This window comes from Phyllostomus hastatus, unplaced genomic scaffold (genome assembly GCF_019186645.2).
Source record: "Phyllostomus hastatus isolate PE091 unplaced genomic scaffold, TTU_PhHast_1.1 phas_scaffold_555, whole genome shotgun sequence".
NCBI classification, from domain to species: domain Eukaryota; kingdom Metazoa; phylum Chordata; class Mammalia; order Chiroptera; family Phyllostomidae; genus Phyllostomus; species Phyllostomus hastatus.
The window spans coordinates 4412239-4425817 of NW_025334036.1; the positions used below are offsets into that span (position 1 = coordinate 4412239).

General features: G+C 60.8%; 1 protein-coding gene across 4 annotated transcripts in view; it reads left to right on the plus strand.

Moving 5' to 3' along the window:
* Positions 1-13579, plus strand: part of NTRK3 (neurotrophic receptor tyrosine kinase 3) — a 265673-nt gene that overhangs the window by 74321 nt on the left and 177773 nt on the right. For all 4 annotated transcript variants that reach the window (XM_045825072.1, XM_045825073.1, XM_045825075.1 and 1 more), the window contains exons 4-9: positions 889-957; positions 5641-5798; positions 6457-6599; positions 7059-7200; positions 7692-7988; positions 13013-13036. In XM_045825072.1, coding sequence (XP_045681028.1) covers positions 889-957; positions 5641-5798; positions 6457-6599; positions 7059-7200; positions 7692-7988; positions 13013-13036 — 833 coding nt within the window. The remainder of the gene's footprint in view (positions 1-888; positions 958-5640; positions 5799-6456; positions 6600-7058; positions 7201-7691; positions 7989-13012; positions 13037-13579) is intronic.

Consider the following 13579-nt stretch of genomic DNA (forward strand, 5'->3'; position numbering starts at 1 on the left):
GATTTTTCCACTTGTGTGAATGTGCGGAATGCTTGTCGGTAGAGCCCTCGCCGGGTGGCTAGGTTGGTTAGAGCATCGTCGTGATACACCACGGTTGCGGGTTCGATTCCCCGTCAGGGCACGTACAAGAATCCATCAGTGAATGCCTAAGTAAGCGGAACAACAAATCGATGTTCCTCCTCTCTCTCTCTCTCTCTAAAATCAATCAATGAAAAAAAAATGTTTTTTAAAGAGCGCTCGTTGGTAACAGGGTGCGTGGTTTCAGCTGTGGCAGAGGAGCCAGTCCCAGTGATCTGGATAGTGCAGCGCGGTACACAGCTATCAGAGCTGCAGTGTAGGCTCCACAGTTTGTTAAGGGGGGAGACCTTACGTTAACAGATGTTCGTGTCATGTAAAAAGAGAGCGGGGAGGAGCCTCGGTCAGAGGTGGTAGTTCCGCCCATGGCGTTGTTTCCGGCGCTGGTTTCATGGATGCACACTCACCTTCAGACTCATCAAGACGCACGCGTTAACTCCACGCAGGGTTTGGAGGCCGGCCCCCCCTCCGTGGGGGCGATAACACAGTCGCGTGCCTCCGGAGTGCTCTCTGTGCCCCCGCGGGAGGGCGGCTTCCAGAAGGCTCCCCGACCTTTGGTGGTGGGGAGTGGATATGGGAGCAGGGTCAAGAAAAATAATTAAAAAAAAAATCTGTGACACTTACCCCTTGGAAAGGCTTCAGAATCCCCTCCAGACCTGACCCGTGGCCCCGACCAGACGATGGGCCGCCGAATGGAGCACAGGAGGAGAAGGGCAGTGAAGCCAGGCCCCGGGAAGTGGCCCAGCCTGCTCCCGAGAGTGCTGTCTGTGCCGGCTTTGCCCTCTAACCCCCCTTCTCTTGTCGCTCCCGCAGAAACCTGTCGAGTAACCGGCTCACCACGCTCTCGTGGCAGCTCTTCCAGACGCTGAGTCTCCGGGAACTGTAAGTGTGCTTTTGGGGACCGTCCAAGTTAGTGGGGGTTGGGGGGTGGAGTTTGCGGCGGGGCGGGGGGGAGATTGTTGAGCCACGGGGCCCCTGGGGCTGGGCGTCCCCTGAAGGGGCTGCTTGGGCTGGATGATACGGGGTGTACCATGTTCAGCGAGTCACCCTGTGGCTGGATTTCTGATCCCCTTTCTGGGCACAGTGCAGCTCCAAAGACAGGACTGTCACCTCTGAGCAGGGCCAAGTTGTGTCACCTCTATCTAGGTGATTAGTACTAGTGGTGTCGATGTTTGTGAGAGCAAAGGGCATTTATCGATCCCTGATAAATAGTGTTCGCCCTGTCTGACCGTGTGGATGCGCGGGTGGGCTTGCATTTACACGGCGGTAGATTCTCCACCAGCACAGCGTCACAGGGGGTTGGTGTCGCTGCACCGCCCTTGTCAGCAGTGCCCCTGCACCGGCAGGTGAGGGCTGTGAGCCCCAGAAGTCGCCTGAGACACAGCCAAGGCCGCAGTGCTGGGGCCGGGCAGAGCCCACTCTCGGACCCAGGCCTCTGACCACAGCCTGCCCACCGTCCCTGCCTCTCAGGGCCTCTGTCGGCCTGTCCGGCCTGAGCCTGGGCATTCGGAGGGGCTCAGGCCACGTGCTTATTCCATCCGCCTGTGGCCTGTTTAGTCTTGCTGCGTTTCTAGGCTGCTCCGTCCACTCCTGCCCCCCGGCCAAACACGTGTTGGATGGATGAGTGAAAATGTGTGAGCTCTGGTGGAAAAAGTTACTCGTGTTGGTGTGTGAGTCAGCGGGGTCACCTCTGGGCACGAGGGACTGCTCGTTATGTGGAGGGAGTAAGTGGAGCAGTGAGCTGGAAAGAGCTGGGGCGTGGACGGACGCACGCGGGAGTTGGGGTTCCAGGGACGCTGCTCCTGCTCGCCCTTGTGCTTGGAGACGCAGATCCAAGGTCGCTGGCTGCAGATGGCTTCGCTGTCTTCACCAGGGGTAGCGGCCTCGGTCCCTGCCCACACTGCTGGCCTTTCTGAGTGTGTCCCCACACCTGGTGAGACCTGGGTTCGAGAGTGAGTCCTTTTCTGACCCAGCAGTCAGGAAGGGCGATATCCACAACCAGTGTCCCGATAGCCAGTCACACCACGATGACCTTGTGGACCCTACTCAGCCTTGCGGACATGCGTGCCCCTGTGATGCTTACAAAGGCCAACCCAGGGATGGGAAATGCAGGGCTCGTTGCGTGGACCATGTGGGGGTTCAGGACCGCTCTGCTGTGGGCGCTTCCCCCTCTCGGGTCCCGCCCTCTCCCCAGGCCCCGCTCCGGTGCGCGCACGGCCGGCAAGCGGTCAGAGCTCCTCAGTCCCGCCCGGCTGCGATCCAGAGGCACCCCAGTAAAAACCCTTCCGAGAGCTTTCGAAAGGGGAATGTAGACGTGTTTCTTTATAAATACACGCTGAAACACTAGACGAAGTTCCAGACATCTCCACTGTCGGATGGGCACGCTGGGCGGGATGTGCGCATTCCCATCTTCGCAGGTAGAAGAGGCCTCAGCGGTGGATCAGCCAGACTGTGCGATCACACCAGCACCGTTTCTGAGACCCTCCTCTGTGCCAGGCGCTGAGCCAGGCAGTCGGTAGAGTTACGTGTGTTGCTCGCTTCAATCCTTATGGCAATTCTATAGGTAGGAGTGACTACTGTCATTTCGTATTCAGGGACACCGAGGTGCTTAGCAACGTTAAGCCTCTTAGTCAAGGCCACCCTCCAATCAAGCATTCGCATGCGGGCTCAAGGCCTTGACCTCCGTGCTCAGCTACCTCCCGACTTCTCCAGTCTGTTTCCAGCCCAGGGGTCTGGGCTACAGTCACTTTCAAAACGTGAACAATTGCAGTTTCTCCCTGCGTTGCCCTAGGACTGATCGGGGGCCCTGACACAAGGGAGCTAATTGGGGGCTCTCTTTTTTGGGGGGAGCCTGGGCATCCAGCTCCCCTGGAGCACCTGCAGGGGATGGCGTCTCTCTGGGGGACACCTGGACGCTGCAGGAGGCTCAGTTACTGAGAAAGTGTTCAGTGCGCCCTACGAAGAGCCGCCGGGGGCGAGATCAGTGGTGTGCTGCCCTGGTGGCCCGTGGCGTGGAGTTTTGGAAACAGATGTTCTGAGGACACGTATCGAAAGAAGATGCCACGTTTCTCCCAGAGGATCCTGGGATTCTGCATTTATCTTTGCCCGAGATCGATATACCAGTGAGCTGGACATGACTTACAGGGAATGAAGATGCTTCCCCTGGAGTGAGTCAGTGTGTGAGCCGTCACACCCACGGAGCATTTCGTTTCTGTCCTGTGGTTAAAGAAGAAGAACGTTACACTGGAGGATAAAGAAGCCCCCCTCTAAGGGGCAGTCGCCCTGGGAAGGGTCTGTATTTTGAGGGAGAACTGAATGGTGCGAGTGGAAAATTTGTCGTTTGGCCGGAGGGGCCGTGTGCTGGCTCTGCGCTGTGGCCATGATTAAAATCCAAACAATCTCGGTTCCTGGCACACGGAAGAGGGGGCAGTGTTTTCTCGTCCGACTTCCTGATTAGTCCACATGGCGCCATCTGCCACGAGCCATCCAGGCTGCCAGGGTCTGCCCGGCGGAGCCCGCGGGCTGGGGTGTGGGAACGGGCCGGGTGTTTCCGGGAAGAAAGGACTTCGGCCCTGGAGGAGGGGCTGGAGGGGGACGGGGTGTGCTGTGGCAGCCAGAAGAGGAGGCCGAGGTTCAAGTGGCCTCCTGCAAGAACAGAGGGGAAAGCTGGGACATTGGGCCATTTCTTAGGAGCTGCGCCCACGCCAACCGGCCCCTCCCCAATGGAAGGTCCGTGATAGAACGACTGGTGTGGGGGTGCCCCATTGGGAGGGCTGGATGTCTACAACTTTCCCAGTAATGGAGGAGAAAGAAGAGGCATATATGGAGCACCTAATGCGTACAAGGTCCTGTCTCATCCTTGGAACAGTCCCACAAGGGGGTATCCTTACAACCAGCTTTACAAAGGAGAGCTCTGAGGCTTGGCCATGTCAGACAACTGGTCTACCATCACGCGGCTAGTACATGGGAACTCTGGGCATCAGTGTTGGGACTGTGGCCGCCGTCCAGGCCTGCTGTCTCCACAGACCCGAGCTCTGTCCTTGTACCACTCGGCCACGTAGCCCACGAGACTCACGTCACCTTCCAGAAGCCGCTCTCGCGGTGGAGGACCCCCGGCGTGTCATCCAGAGGGGTAAACCCAAACACGCAAGTGTGCTCCAGCCCTTGCCCTGTGCCAGGGGCTTCCTCCTCTCCCTTCTCACCGACTTGTGTGCGAGGAGGGCTGTGCTCTCGGCCAAGCACCTGGTCCTGGTTGTGTTTCCGTCCCTGCTTCCAAGGCCTGCTTTGGAGTCGTCGGCGCCGTTCCCGCGGCGTGGGTGGGAGGCCCTTGGAGCTGGCGTTGCTCAGCCCTCCCAGAAGTTTCTGGTTATGGCAGGACGGTGTTTTCCCTTCCAGAGAAGCCTGGAGCTGCCTGTCCAGAAATCAGAGCAAGGGTCAGAGGTTGTCGTAGAGATGATGCCTTAGAAAGGGAAGGGGCCTGGGTTCCGTAGCCCACGACATCTGCGGCTTTCTGCGGCCTGTTGTCCAGGAGAAGCGTCCAGAAGGTGGTGGGGGGGGGCGTAACTCGGGGTTCTTCCCCGGCTCCCAGAAGACTCTGGACGGGAGGAGAGGACCAGGTCTCGTGGCGTGTCCCTTCTGTTGGGTCGGGTCCCCGAGGAAAAGGATGGAAAGGAACAAAAATGCCGCTGGTGTGCCCGTGCTGGCGTGTCTTAGCCACGTCCCAGAGGTCTCACCTCGGGCCCCCACCGGCCTCAGCACATGCCGGCACTGCCCGCCTCCCCGGGGGGCCCTGAGCGGCTGGTGCGCGGCAGGCCGGCTCAGCGCAGAGGAGGCCTGACCGAAGCGCCCTGATTGGTCTAGAGTGTCCCCCCAGGTGGACAGTTTGTACTGTTACGGGTACTTCACAGTGAGTGACCGCGTCTTGTCGAGTAAGCGGCTGGGCTAGACCAGGTTGAGCGGCACCAGTGCGCATGTATTCAGGGGCCTGGACCCTCAGCGTCCCCCCAGCAGGGCTGCCGGGCCTCCACGTAGTCCCTACACCGCAAACTCAGGCCACTGCCGCGCTGCCTCAGGCCTGCCCTGGCCCCGCTCCCCTTCCCCACGCCTCCTCCCATTGCCGGGGTTCGCTGGGGGGACGTGGGTAAGGCGTTCAGCGTATGTAGTGTTGGGTGCGGGTGAATCTTGGGTGTGGCTGAAGGAGAGGAGGGGAGGGGAGAGGAGAGGAGAGAGGTGGGAGTCGAGCTCAGAGGGAGGGAGAGCAGTCCAGACGCCGCCGGCCTTGGACTTGGGCTCTGAAAGCAGAGGTCTGAGCAGGGGAGTGTCCCAAGCTGATATATTTGAGTGAGTTCGGTGGAGTGGATGTCCTCTTTTCAAATGAGAATTTATTAGTTTGAAACCTAAATAGATCCAGGGACGTCTTAAGTGTTTTTTTTTAAATTTCTTTTGCGGCCATGCTGCACCCCTTTTCTCCATCATCCCTGAAGAGCAGGGGGCCCCTCGGGGCCCCGGGAGGGGGCGGGCCACTCGCGGTTCAGGAGCTCCCTCCCCCCACCTTCTCGCCCGCAGGAGGCTGGAGCAGAACTTCTTCAACTGCAGCTGTGACATCCGCTGGATGCAGCTGTGGCAGGAGCAGGGGGAGGCCAAGCTGAACAGCCAGAGCCTGTACTGCATCAGCGCCGAGGGCTCCCAGCTGCCCCTCTTCCGCATGAACATCAGCCAGTGCGGTGAGCAAGCCGCACCCCTGCCCCGACCCCAGAGCCAGAGCCGGCGCCGCCCGTGAGCCCGGGTGCTTGTGTGGCCCCCCCACCCCTGGCCTTGACTCTGCCCTGGGCGCAGACCTGGGTCTCACCTCTTTCCTCCTGGGCCACGCCTGTGCCTCCTGGGCAGGCCCGGTGCATCCTCTGTGGGAGCTGCTCGTCAGCCAGGCCCGGAGGGGTGCGCCTCCCGTGCAGCCTCTGGACCTCCTGTGTCGGGGGCGTCTCAGGGTCTTTTAGAAAAGCAGGTTCCTGGGCCCCACACAGACTTGCGACATCAGGGTGTCTGGGTGGGGTCCCAGAAATGGGGATTTCTAGCAGACGCCCCCAGGCGGGTCAGAGCAGAGCAAATTTTTGAGAACCGGCTCCCCGAAGTGGAGCCACTGAGTGCCCCGACCCCCAAGTCCGTGCCCTGGAGGAGAGTCCGCTGCAGGGGCCTAAATTCTGAGTCTCGATGTCCCCTGGGGAGGTGGTGTGACGCCTCGGGGACCTGGGTGCCTTCCGAGAACTCAGGCGGCGACCTCGGAGCAGTTATCCTGCCAGACTGGACGTGCCGCGTCCACCCCGTGGGCGGAGCCCTGGTGGTCAGTGTGCGCCTGTCTTTCCCCCTCCCTGTCCTCCCTCCCAGACCTTCCTGAGATCAGTGTGAGCCACGTCAACCTGACCGTGCGGGAGGGGGACAACGCCGTGGTCACTTGCAACGGCTCCGGGTCGCCCCTGCCGGACGTGGACTGGATAGTCACCGGCCTGCAGTCCATCAACACCCACCAGGTAGGCGTCCTGGGCTCCCGCCCAGCGGGAGGTTGGGGACCCACCACCGCTTCGTCTCCATGAGCCAAGTCACGAATGGAAGCAAGCGATGCCAGACGAGGGGGAGTGGAGAAGCGTGGTCCTGTCCTTCCACAAGGAAGCACCTAGACTGGGGTCTCACCCAGCTGCGGTGTTTCCTAGGCAACTCGGTGTTAAACGTGCTGTGAAGCTTCCGAGCACCTTGGTTTCCTCGTCTGTACAATGGGTACAGCGCTGCCCTTCCCGTCTCTGGGCACACGTGAGGGTGACCGCGCCGTTGGCCAGAGAGGGCCTGGCCCTTGGTCAGTGCGCATTCGCCGGTCAGGCCACCTTCACCATCAGCTCAGACTGTCCACTTGATTCCTGAAGCCGTTTGGGGGCTGGGCGGGGGGGCCGGCGTGTAGCAGTGGTTGGACCACTACGTCTCTGTCGGGGTTTCAGACCAATCTGAACTGGACCAACGTGCACGCCATCAACCTGACGCTGGTCAACGTGACGAGCGAGGACAACGGCTTCACCCTGACGTGCATCGCGGAGAACGTGGTGGGCATGAGCAACGCCAGCGTCGCCCTCACCGTGCACTGTGAGTGGGCGCCGTGCTGGGGGAGTGGTGGTGTGTGGGGGCGGGGCGCCGTGCCGGGGGGCGGGGCTGAGCCAGGGCCAGGGGCGGGGCTACCAGGATGGGCAGACGCACGCTTCTCATCAGAGCAAGTCCGTCCTGCCTGGGCTAGTAGCCGCGGCTGGGTTGCATGCCTTCCTGTCTGCCCCTCAGAGCAGGCTGTGCCTCCAACTCCGCCAGGCCTGCAGGACACTTCTAGTTTGACCCCAGGCCGCCTGTCATTAAGCCCCGGAAGGGTCGCGAGGGGGGCCCTGTAGCTGTGGTGGGTCCGGGAGCTTGGCGAAGATATGTCTCTCACCCTCTGCTGGGGGGTGGGGGGCGGCGCCTCTGATTTTCTCAGTCTGTTCGGAGCTGGGTGCGGGGTTAGAATTGGGATTCCCATGCGGGTTCCGGGAAGGCCGCCCCAGGACACGGGAGCCTCTGCGTGCTGGGCGCCAGCTGGCCTCTCCCCGCAGACCCCCCGCGCGTGGTGAGCCTGGAGGAGCCCGAGCCGCGCCTGGAGCACTGCATCGAGTTCGTGGTGCGCGGCAACCCGCCGCCCACGCTGCGCTGGCTGCACAACGGGCAGCCCCTGCGGGAGTCCAGGATCATCCGCGTGGAGCACTACCAGGAGGGCGAGGTCTCCGAGGGCTGCCTGCTCTTCAACAAGCCCACCCACTACAACAACGGCAACTACACCCTCATCGCCCAGAACCCGCTGGGCACCGCCAGCCAGACCATCAACGGCCACTTCCTCAAGGAGCCCTTTCCCGGTGAGGGCGGGTTCTGTGCGGGAGCTTGGGGGTCCGGCACGCAGCTCGAGGGGTCAAGCAACACTGACATTGACCCCATAACCATGTGTCACTGACTAGCCACCCCAGCGGTTTGTGTCACCTAGGAAGAGTCTCTGGTTTCCAGTAGCTGTCACGGTGCAAACCAAGGCCCCCTGGGAAGTACGCAGTTGTGTGGGCGAGGGCACAGTGTGTGCCGCGGAGAAAGCAGGGACTTGAGAGTTGGACAGGAAGGGCAGGGACTCTTGACCCAGGCTTTTCTTTGTCGGGAGACCTCGGACACGACAGTTTGTTTTTCGGAGCCTCGGTTTCCTCGTCTGTGAAATGAGCACAGTTTGCGCTTCTCCCGTTAGAATCTGGTGGCTTTGAAATGACTTAAGGTCTGTAAAGCACGTGCCACACAGGCTGTGGTGCACCATGGTGGCTCCGTGGCCGTCCACTGCGAGGGGCTCCAGCGCCTCTCCAGCTCCCCTCCGCACTGGATGGGGAGTGGTCCGGACCTCCCCGTTGGTGCTGGTCAGTAGCGCGGCCGGGGCAGGGTCCGGCTTCCAGGCCTGTGTGCGTGGCTCCTTGCCTCTCCCGTTCCCTGCCGAGCTGATGGGCGACAGCTGATGCCCTCCGTTGTGATGTGGCTGATGGCAGCTGCACCAGGGTGGCAACTGAAGCCTTGGCAAAACTTTGTCTGAGTGTTGGGGGGGTCCTGCCTGCCTCTGTCTGGACTAGAATATTTCCAGTGCCTTCCTGAGGTCGGAGGAGAAGACGACGCCCGAAGAGTTTAGAGCAAGTGGTTGCCGCATCTCATGGTGGGTTCGGCAGTCGGTAGGTTTCCGTGGATGAGGCCACGGGTCTTGGATGGCCTTAGCAATTCCTGCTGTAGCAAGCTGGTTGACCTCTTGGCCCCTAGTTTCCAGAAACTGGGGGTTCTGATGAGATAAAGGACAGAGAAAGAGAGAGACAGGGAGGGAGGAGAGAGACGCAGAGCCGTCACTGTGCAGCACTCCTCGTGTGTGAAGGCGACTCGGCGTCCCCGGACAGCGGGGGCAGCGGCTCCCGGAGGCCTCGCTCATCTCAGTGCAGACCCCACCCCCAAACTCGGACGTCTGCAGCTGCTTCGAGGGCGAGATGTGGGGGAAGTGAGGCTGCATGGGAAGCTCACTCCTTGCCACTGCCGCCCAGGGTGAGATGGAGCTCAGGAGAGGCCTGGGCCTGCTGATGTCCGAGACCCTGGCCACCCCGCGGGGCATTGTCCTTGGTGTGCCTGGTCAGAGGCCTCGAGCGTTTGCATCTGGGCCCCACGGGCCCTGTTTCGGGAGGCGGGGCAGCCCTGGCCCACACGGTGGGAGCGGTAGCCCTTGGGCGCACGAGGCTATGCTCTCACGGCCACAGCAGGAGCCTGGGCCCTGCGGGCATCAAGGGCTGGTGCGACCCTTGGCCTGGCCTTTCCCCTCTCATGACTGGAGAATGAGTTCTGTTGAGTGGACACTCTACACTGTCACGTGGGCAAGGGGTGAAGCCCCCTATTTCTAAAGGGCAGCTCCTGGGGCCTAGAGAGAGTGGGGACCCTAAGACACTCAGAAGGGGGGGCGGGCCATGCTGGGCCCCTCTGCACAGAGGGTCCGGAGGGCCGGGGACAGTGGGATGCCCTGGTGGGCACGGCCTCTCCTTGGCCCTGCCTCCCTGCAGGAGGGAGCAGCTCCGCCCACCCTCCCGGCCACACAGATGTGGCCTCTGTCCCGGGGAGACTCAGCAGCCCCTTCTCACCGGCTCTGGACATTGCTGTGCCCCTGCCACCTCTCCTCAGGCTGGCACTTCCCCGGGGGGCGGTCCCCAGGCCAGCCCGTGCTGGAAGTCAGATTCCGGAGCACCCCTGGCTCTGCGGAATTGGAAACTCCGGGGTGGGCGGGGCCTTGGCTTTAACAAGGCCCCTGGGGGCTCAGATGCTGCCATGCCTGTGACCTGTGGCTGCTGGGGCATTTGGGGGACTCGGTTGCCAGGCGACAGGAGGAGGACAGACTCCCCTGCAGTCGTGTCCTCAGGCCCAGCCCCGCCCCGCCAGGGCCACCCCGCTCGATGGTTTGCTTGTTTTGTGAGACTGAAGGAAGCGGAGGATGATGAGAAGGTGGTGACAGGGAAAAGACGGGCCAGCTGCACCTAGTGACAACACGGCTGAGCGTCCAGGAGAGTAAATCACCCAGGGGAGCAGGCAGATAGTGAGCCTCGTGCCTACCTCGCCCGGACCCAGAGGCGGCCTGTGGGTTCCTGCGCTTCCCTTGTGCCGTGAGGCCGTGGGGACAGCACAGTTATCACAGTTACCGTGTGGGCCCCTCCCGCTCCCACACGCAGAGCGCGGACGTGGAGAACAAGGGTTGTGAGGCCAGACAGACCGAGCATGTGCGGCCCCACCCGCCCAGGGGCCTGGGCCGCGTATATTATAAGTATCACTATCTGCTCTGCAAAATATAATTGTAATTACTTACAATTATACTACCATGTTATAATTGTCATCACACATCGTTTGGGGCTCTTTCAATGAATTGGCCTTCGGTTCTCGTGGTGGTCCTACTAAGTGGGTGGGCGGATGGATGGATGAGGGAGCGAGTTCTAATCCCGAATCTGTCTGGGTGTGGCATGACGCAGCGGTTCTCAGAGGGACCAGCGGCATCCACAGCAGCTGAGGGCTGATGGGAAATGCAGGTTCTCCAGACCCACCCCAGACCCCTTGAGTCAGAAACCCTGTGTGTGGCAGGGTGGGTGGGCCAGTAATCTAGGTTTCTTTTTTAAAGCATTTAAAAAGATTTTTAACTTTTCTTTTTGGAGCCGTTTGACATTGACCTCCCCCCAAAGTCATGAAATAGCACCGAGAACTTCCTTACACCCTCCACCGTGCTTCCCTGAAATGTTACCACCTTACCCCATCGCAGGGTATTGACAGCGGTGTGGAGCTGTCATCGAATCTGCAGACTTTATTTAAACCTTGTCAGCGGCCCAGAGCTGCCTCTTTCTTCCCTGGCACCCGGTCCAGGACTCTGTGTTGCTGTGTCACCTTGTCCTCTTTAAATCTGGGACAGTCCCCTGTCTTCCTCGGTCTCCCACGGTCCGCACACTTTTGAGGAATGCTCCCTGGCTGTGCCCCAGGCTGTCTCACAGTTTGGGTTCGCCTGGGGTCGCTTTCCAGTTTTGGGCCACATCGTCGCAGCAGGGGTGCTGTGTGCTCTGGGTCTGACTCCCCGTCCCGGCGCCGGTGATGCCGACCAATAGGATGCTGACCCTCGGTCGGGGGCGGGCCAGCCCAGTTTCTGCACCGCGAGGTGATGGTTTTCCCTTCCTTGTTAGTAGGTACGGCGTGTTCGGGACTTTTGAAAGTGGCTTGTTTTCCCCTTGCTTTCACATGTTAATTTCAGCATTCACTGATGCTTCTCGCGCCCGGAGGGAGCAATCACTGCTGGGGCGTGTGTCACTGGTGGGTTCCCTGTTCTCCTCCTTCCTCCCGCGTTTATTCATGGGAGCTCTGCTCACTGCACGGAGGAGCTGCCTCTTCTTCCCCACTCATCTGTTCAGTTACTTATCTCACCTCGGGGCGGGCTCGTGGGTGTTTATTTCGTTGGTCCTGCGGCTTGTAATCCCACGCGTGGGGCACCATAACAGAGTGCCGGAGGCCGGGTGGCTGAACCCACAGACACGGACTTTCTCTCAGACCCGGAGGTTCAGAGTTTGAGGTCGCGGCCTCAGCCAGCAGGGCCGGTTCCTCCCGAGGCCGCTCTCTCCTCGGCTCGCGCCCCCTTCCGGTGTCCTCACGTCGTCCTTGCTCCGTGCGCCTGGCTCCTCACCTCCCCTTTCCGTAGGGACACCGGTCAGACTGGATTCACTTTAACTCTCTCAGCCCTTTCAGGACTCCATTTCCAGATGCGGTCGTGTTCGGATGTCCTGGGGGTGAGAATGCCAACCTGCACATTTCGGGAGGGGGTAACTCATCCTTATTTTCTTGCTCAAATCATCCGAGCTCTGGCCCTTGGGGACCCCGTCGAGCTGGCACCGGCGTGCTTTCTCCACACCCCTGTTACGTGTGGGCAGGGTCTCACGTTCTGGTGCCTGCGGGTGCTCCAGGCGCATCTTGGGCTTCTCCAGCCCGGCCCCGGGAGTAGGGACTTCTCCGAGGGGCCCCCGTGTCTTCCGCCGGGGAGCCGCAGCGAGCAGCCTCGGAGTGACTCCACTTCCCGCTGGCGCTTGGAGCCGAGACTCGCATTCCGACCCAGTGTTGAGATGAGTGGGAGCCCGTTAGTTTCTTAACCTCCGTCAGTCAGCCGGGCTCCTTGCCTGTCGAACGGGGGCAATGCCACCTGCCTCCTGGGACGGTTACGAGGATGGCATGGTGCATTACAGGATGCGTTTACTGCAGCTCCTGGTGCAGAATCCGTGTCTAGGGAGGCTGAGCCCTCGCCATTCTGTGAGCCGCTGCTGGAGGCCAGACGGCGAGTGACTCCGGGTCACCTGGGGGCGGGTCAGCGGTGGGGGGGCCCCAGCACGTCCCAGTGACCTACAGCATAGCCTGCACATAGCAGTTTGAGGAGCTTTGTCTTGAGGGCCTAGCTGGCATTCTCAGGGAGGTCCAAGCCCACCCTGCAGCATCTCCTCAGGGTCTCACGAGCCCCCGGGACCCCCAGCACTTTAGTTACCCAAAGGAGGGCAGACTGTCGGTGAGACGTCGTGTCTTAGATTTAATTCCCCATCTTGTAGCCTGCTTCCTAGGCCCCAGGCGGGCCGGGCCACTTCTCGTGAAATTGGGAACTTTCTCTCTGATGCCGCCTGCGTTTGGAGGACCACTCTCCTAGAGACGTGGTGGACAGTGGGGGAGGGGAGACTCTCCAAGGACTTTAGTTTCCAGTCGCTGGGGTGACGGGGGGGTGGGGGGGGGTCATGGGGGTGGGCGAGGTCGCAGCTGGGAAGAACGCAGCGCCCCCTTCTGTTCTGCACTGCGTCGGGTAATTGTCTCTCTGTCTCTTTTGCAGAGAGCACGGACAACTTCGTCTCGAGTAAGTCTGCTCTTCCTTTTGCCTTGAAGCCGATCTGTTCTGACCCTTCTGGTAGCTGTTGAGCCCAGGCAGCCAGCTCCCCTGGTCCACCTCCACCCCTGACCCCGGGCAGCCGAGAGCAGTTGGAGCCAGCCGGGAGAGTAGAGAGACTTCTCGGGCCGTTCCAAGCCCATGCCCCTTGGGCAGCAGCTCCGTGCCTCAGTTTCCCCCAGAGGGGTGTTTCTAAGGCCAGAACGTGTTGAAAGGGGGCACGTGGGGTCATGTGCGTCCCGTAGAAAGACCCTAGTTGGCCATCTTGGCTGTTCCTTTTTTTTTTAAAGATTTTATTTATTTATTTTTAGAGAGAGGGGAAGGAAAGGGGAAAGAGAGGGAGAGAAATATCAATGTGTGGTTGCCTCTCAAGTGCCCCCCACTGGAGACCCAGCCCACAACCCAGGCATGTGTCCCGACTGGGAATCGAACTGGCCACTCTAAGCTTCACAGGCTGGCACTCAGTCCAGTGAGCCGCACCCACCAGGGCGATCCTGGCTGTTCTGGTGGAGA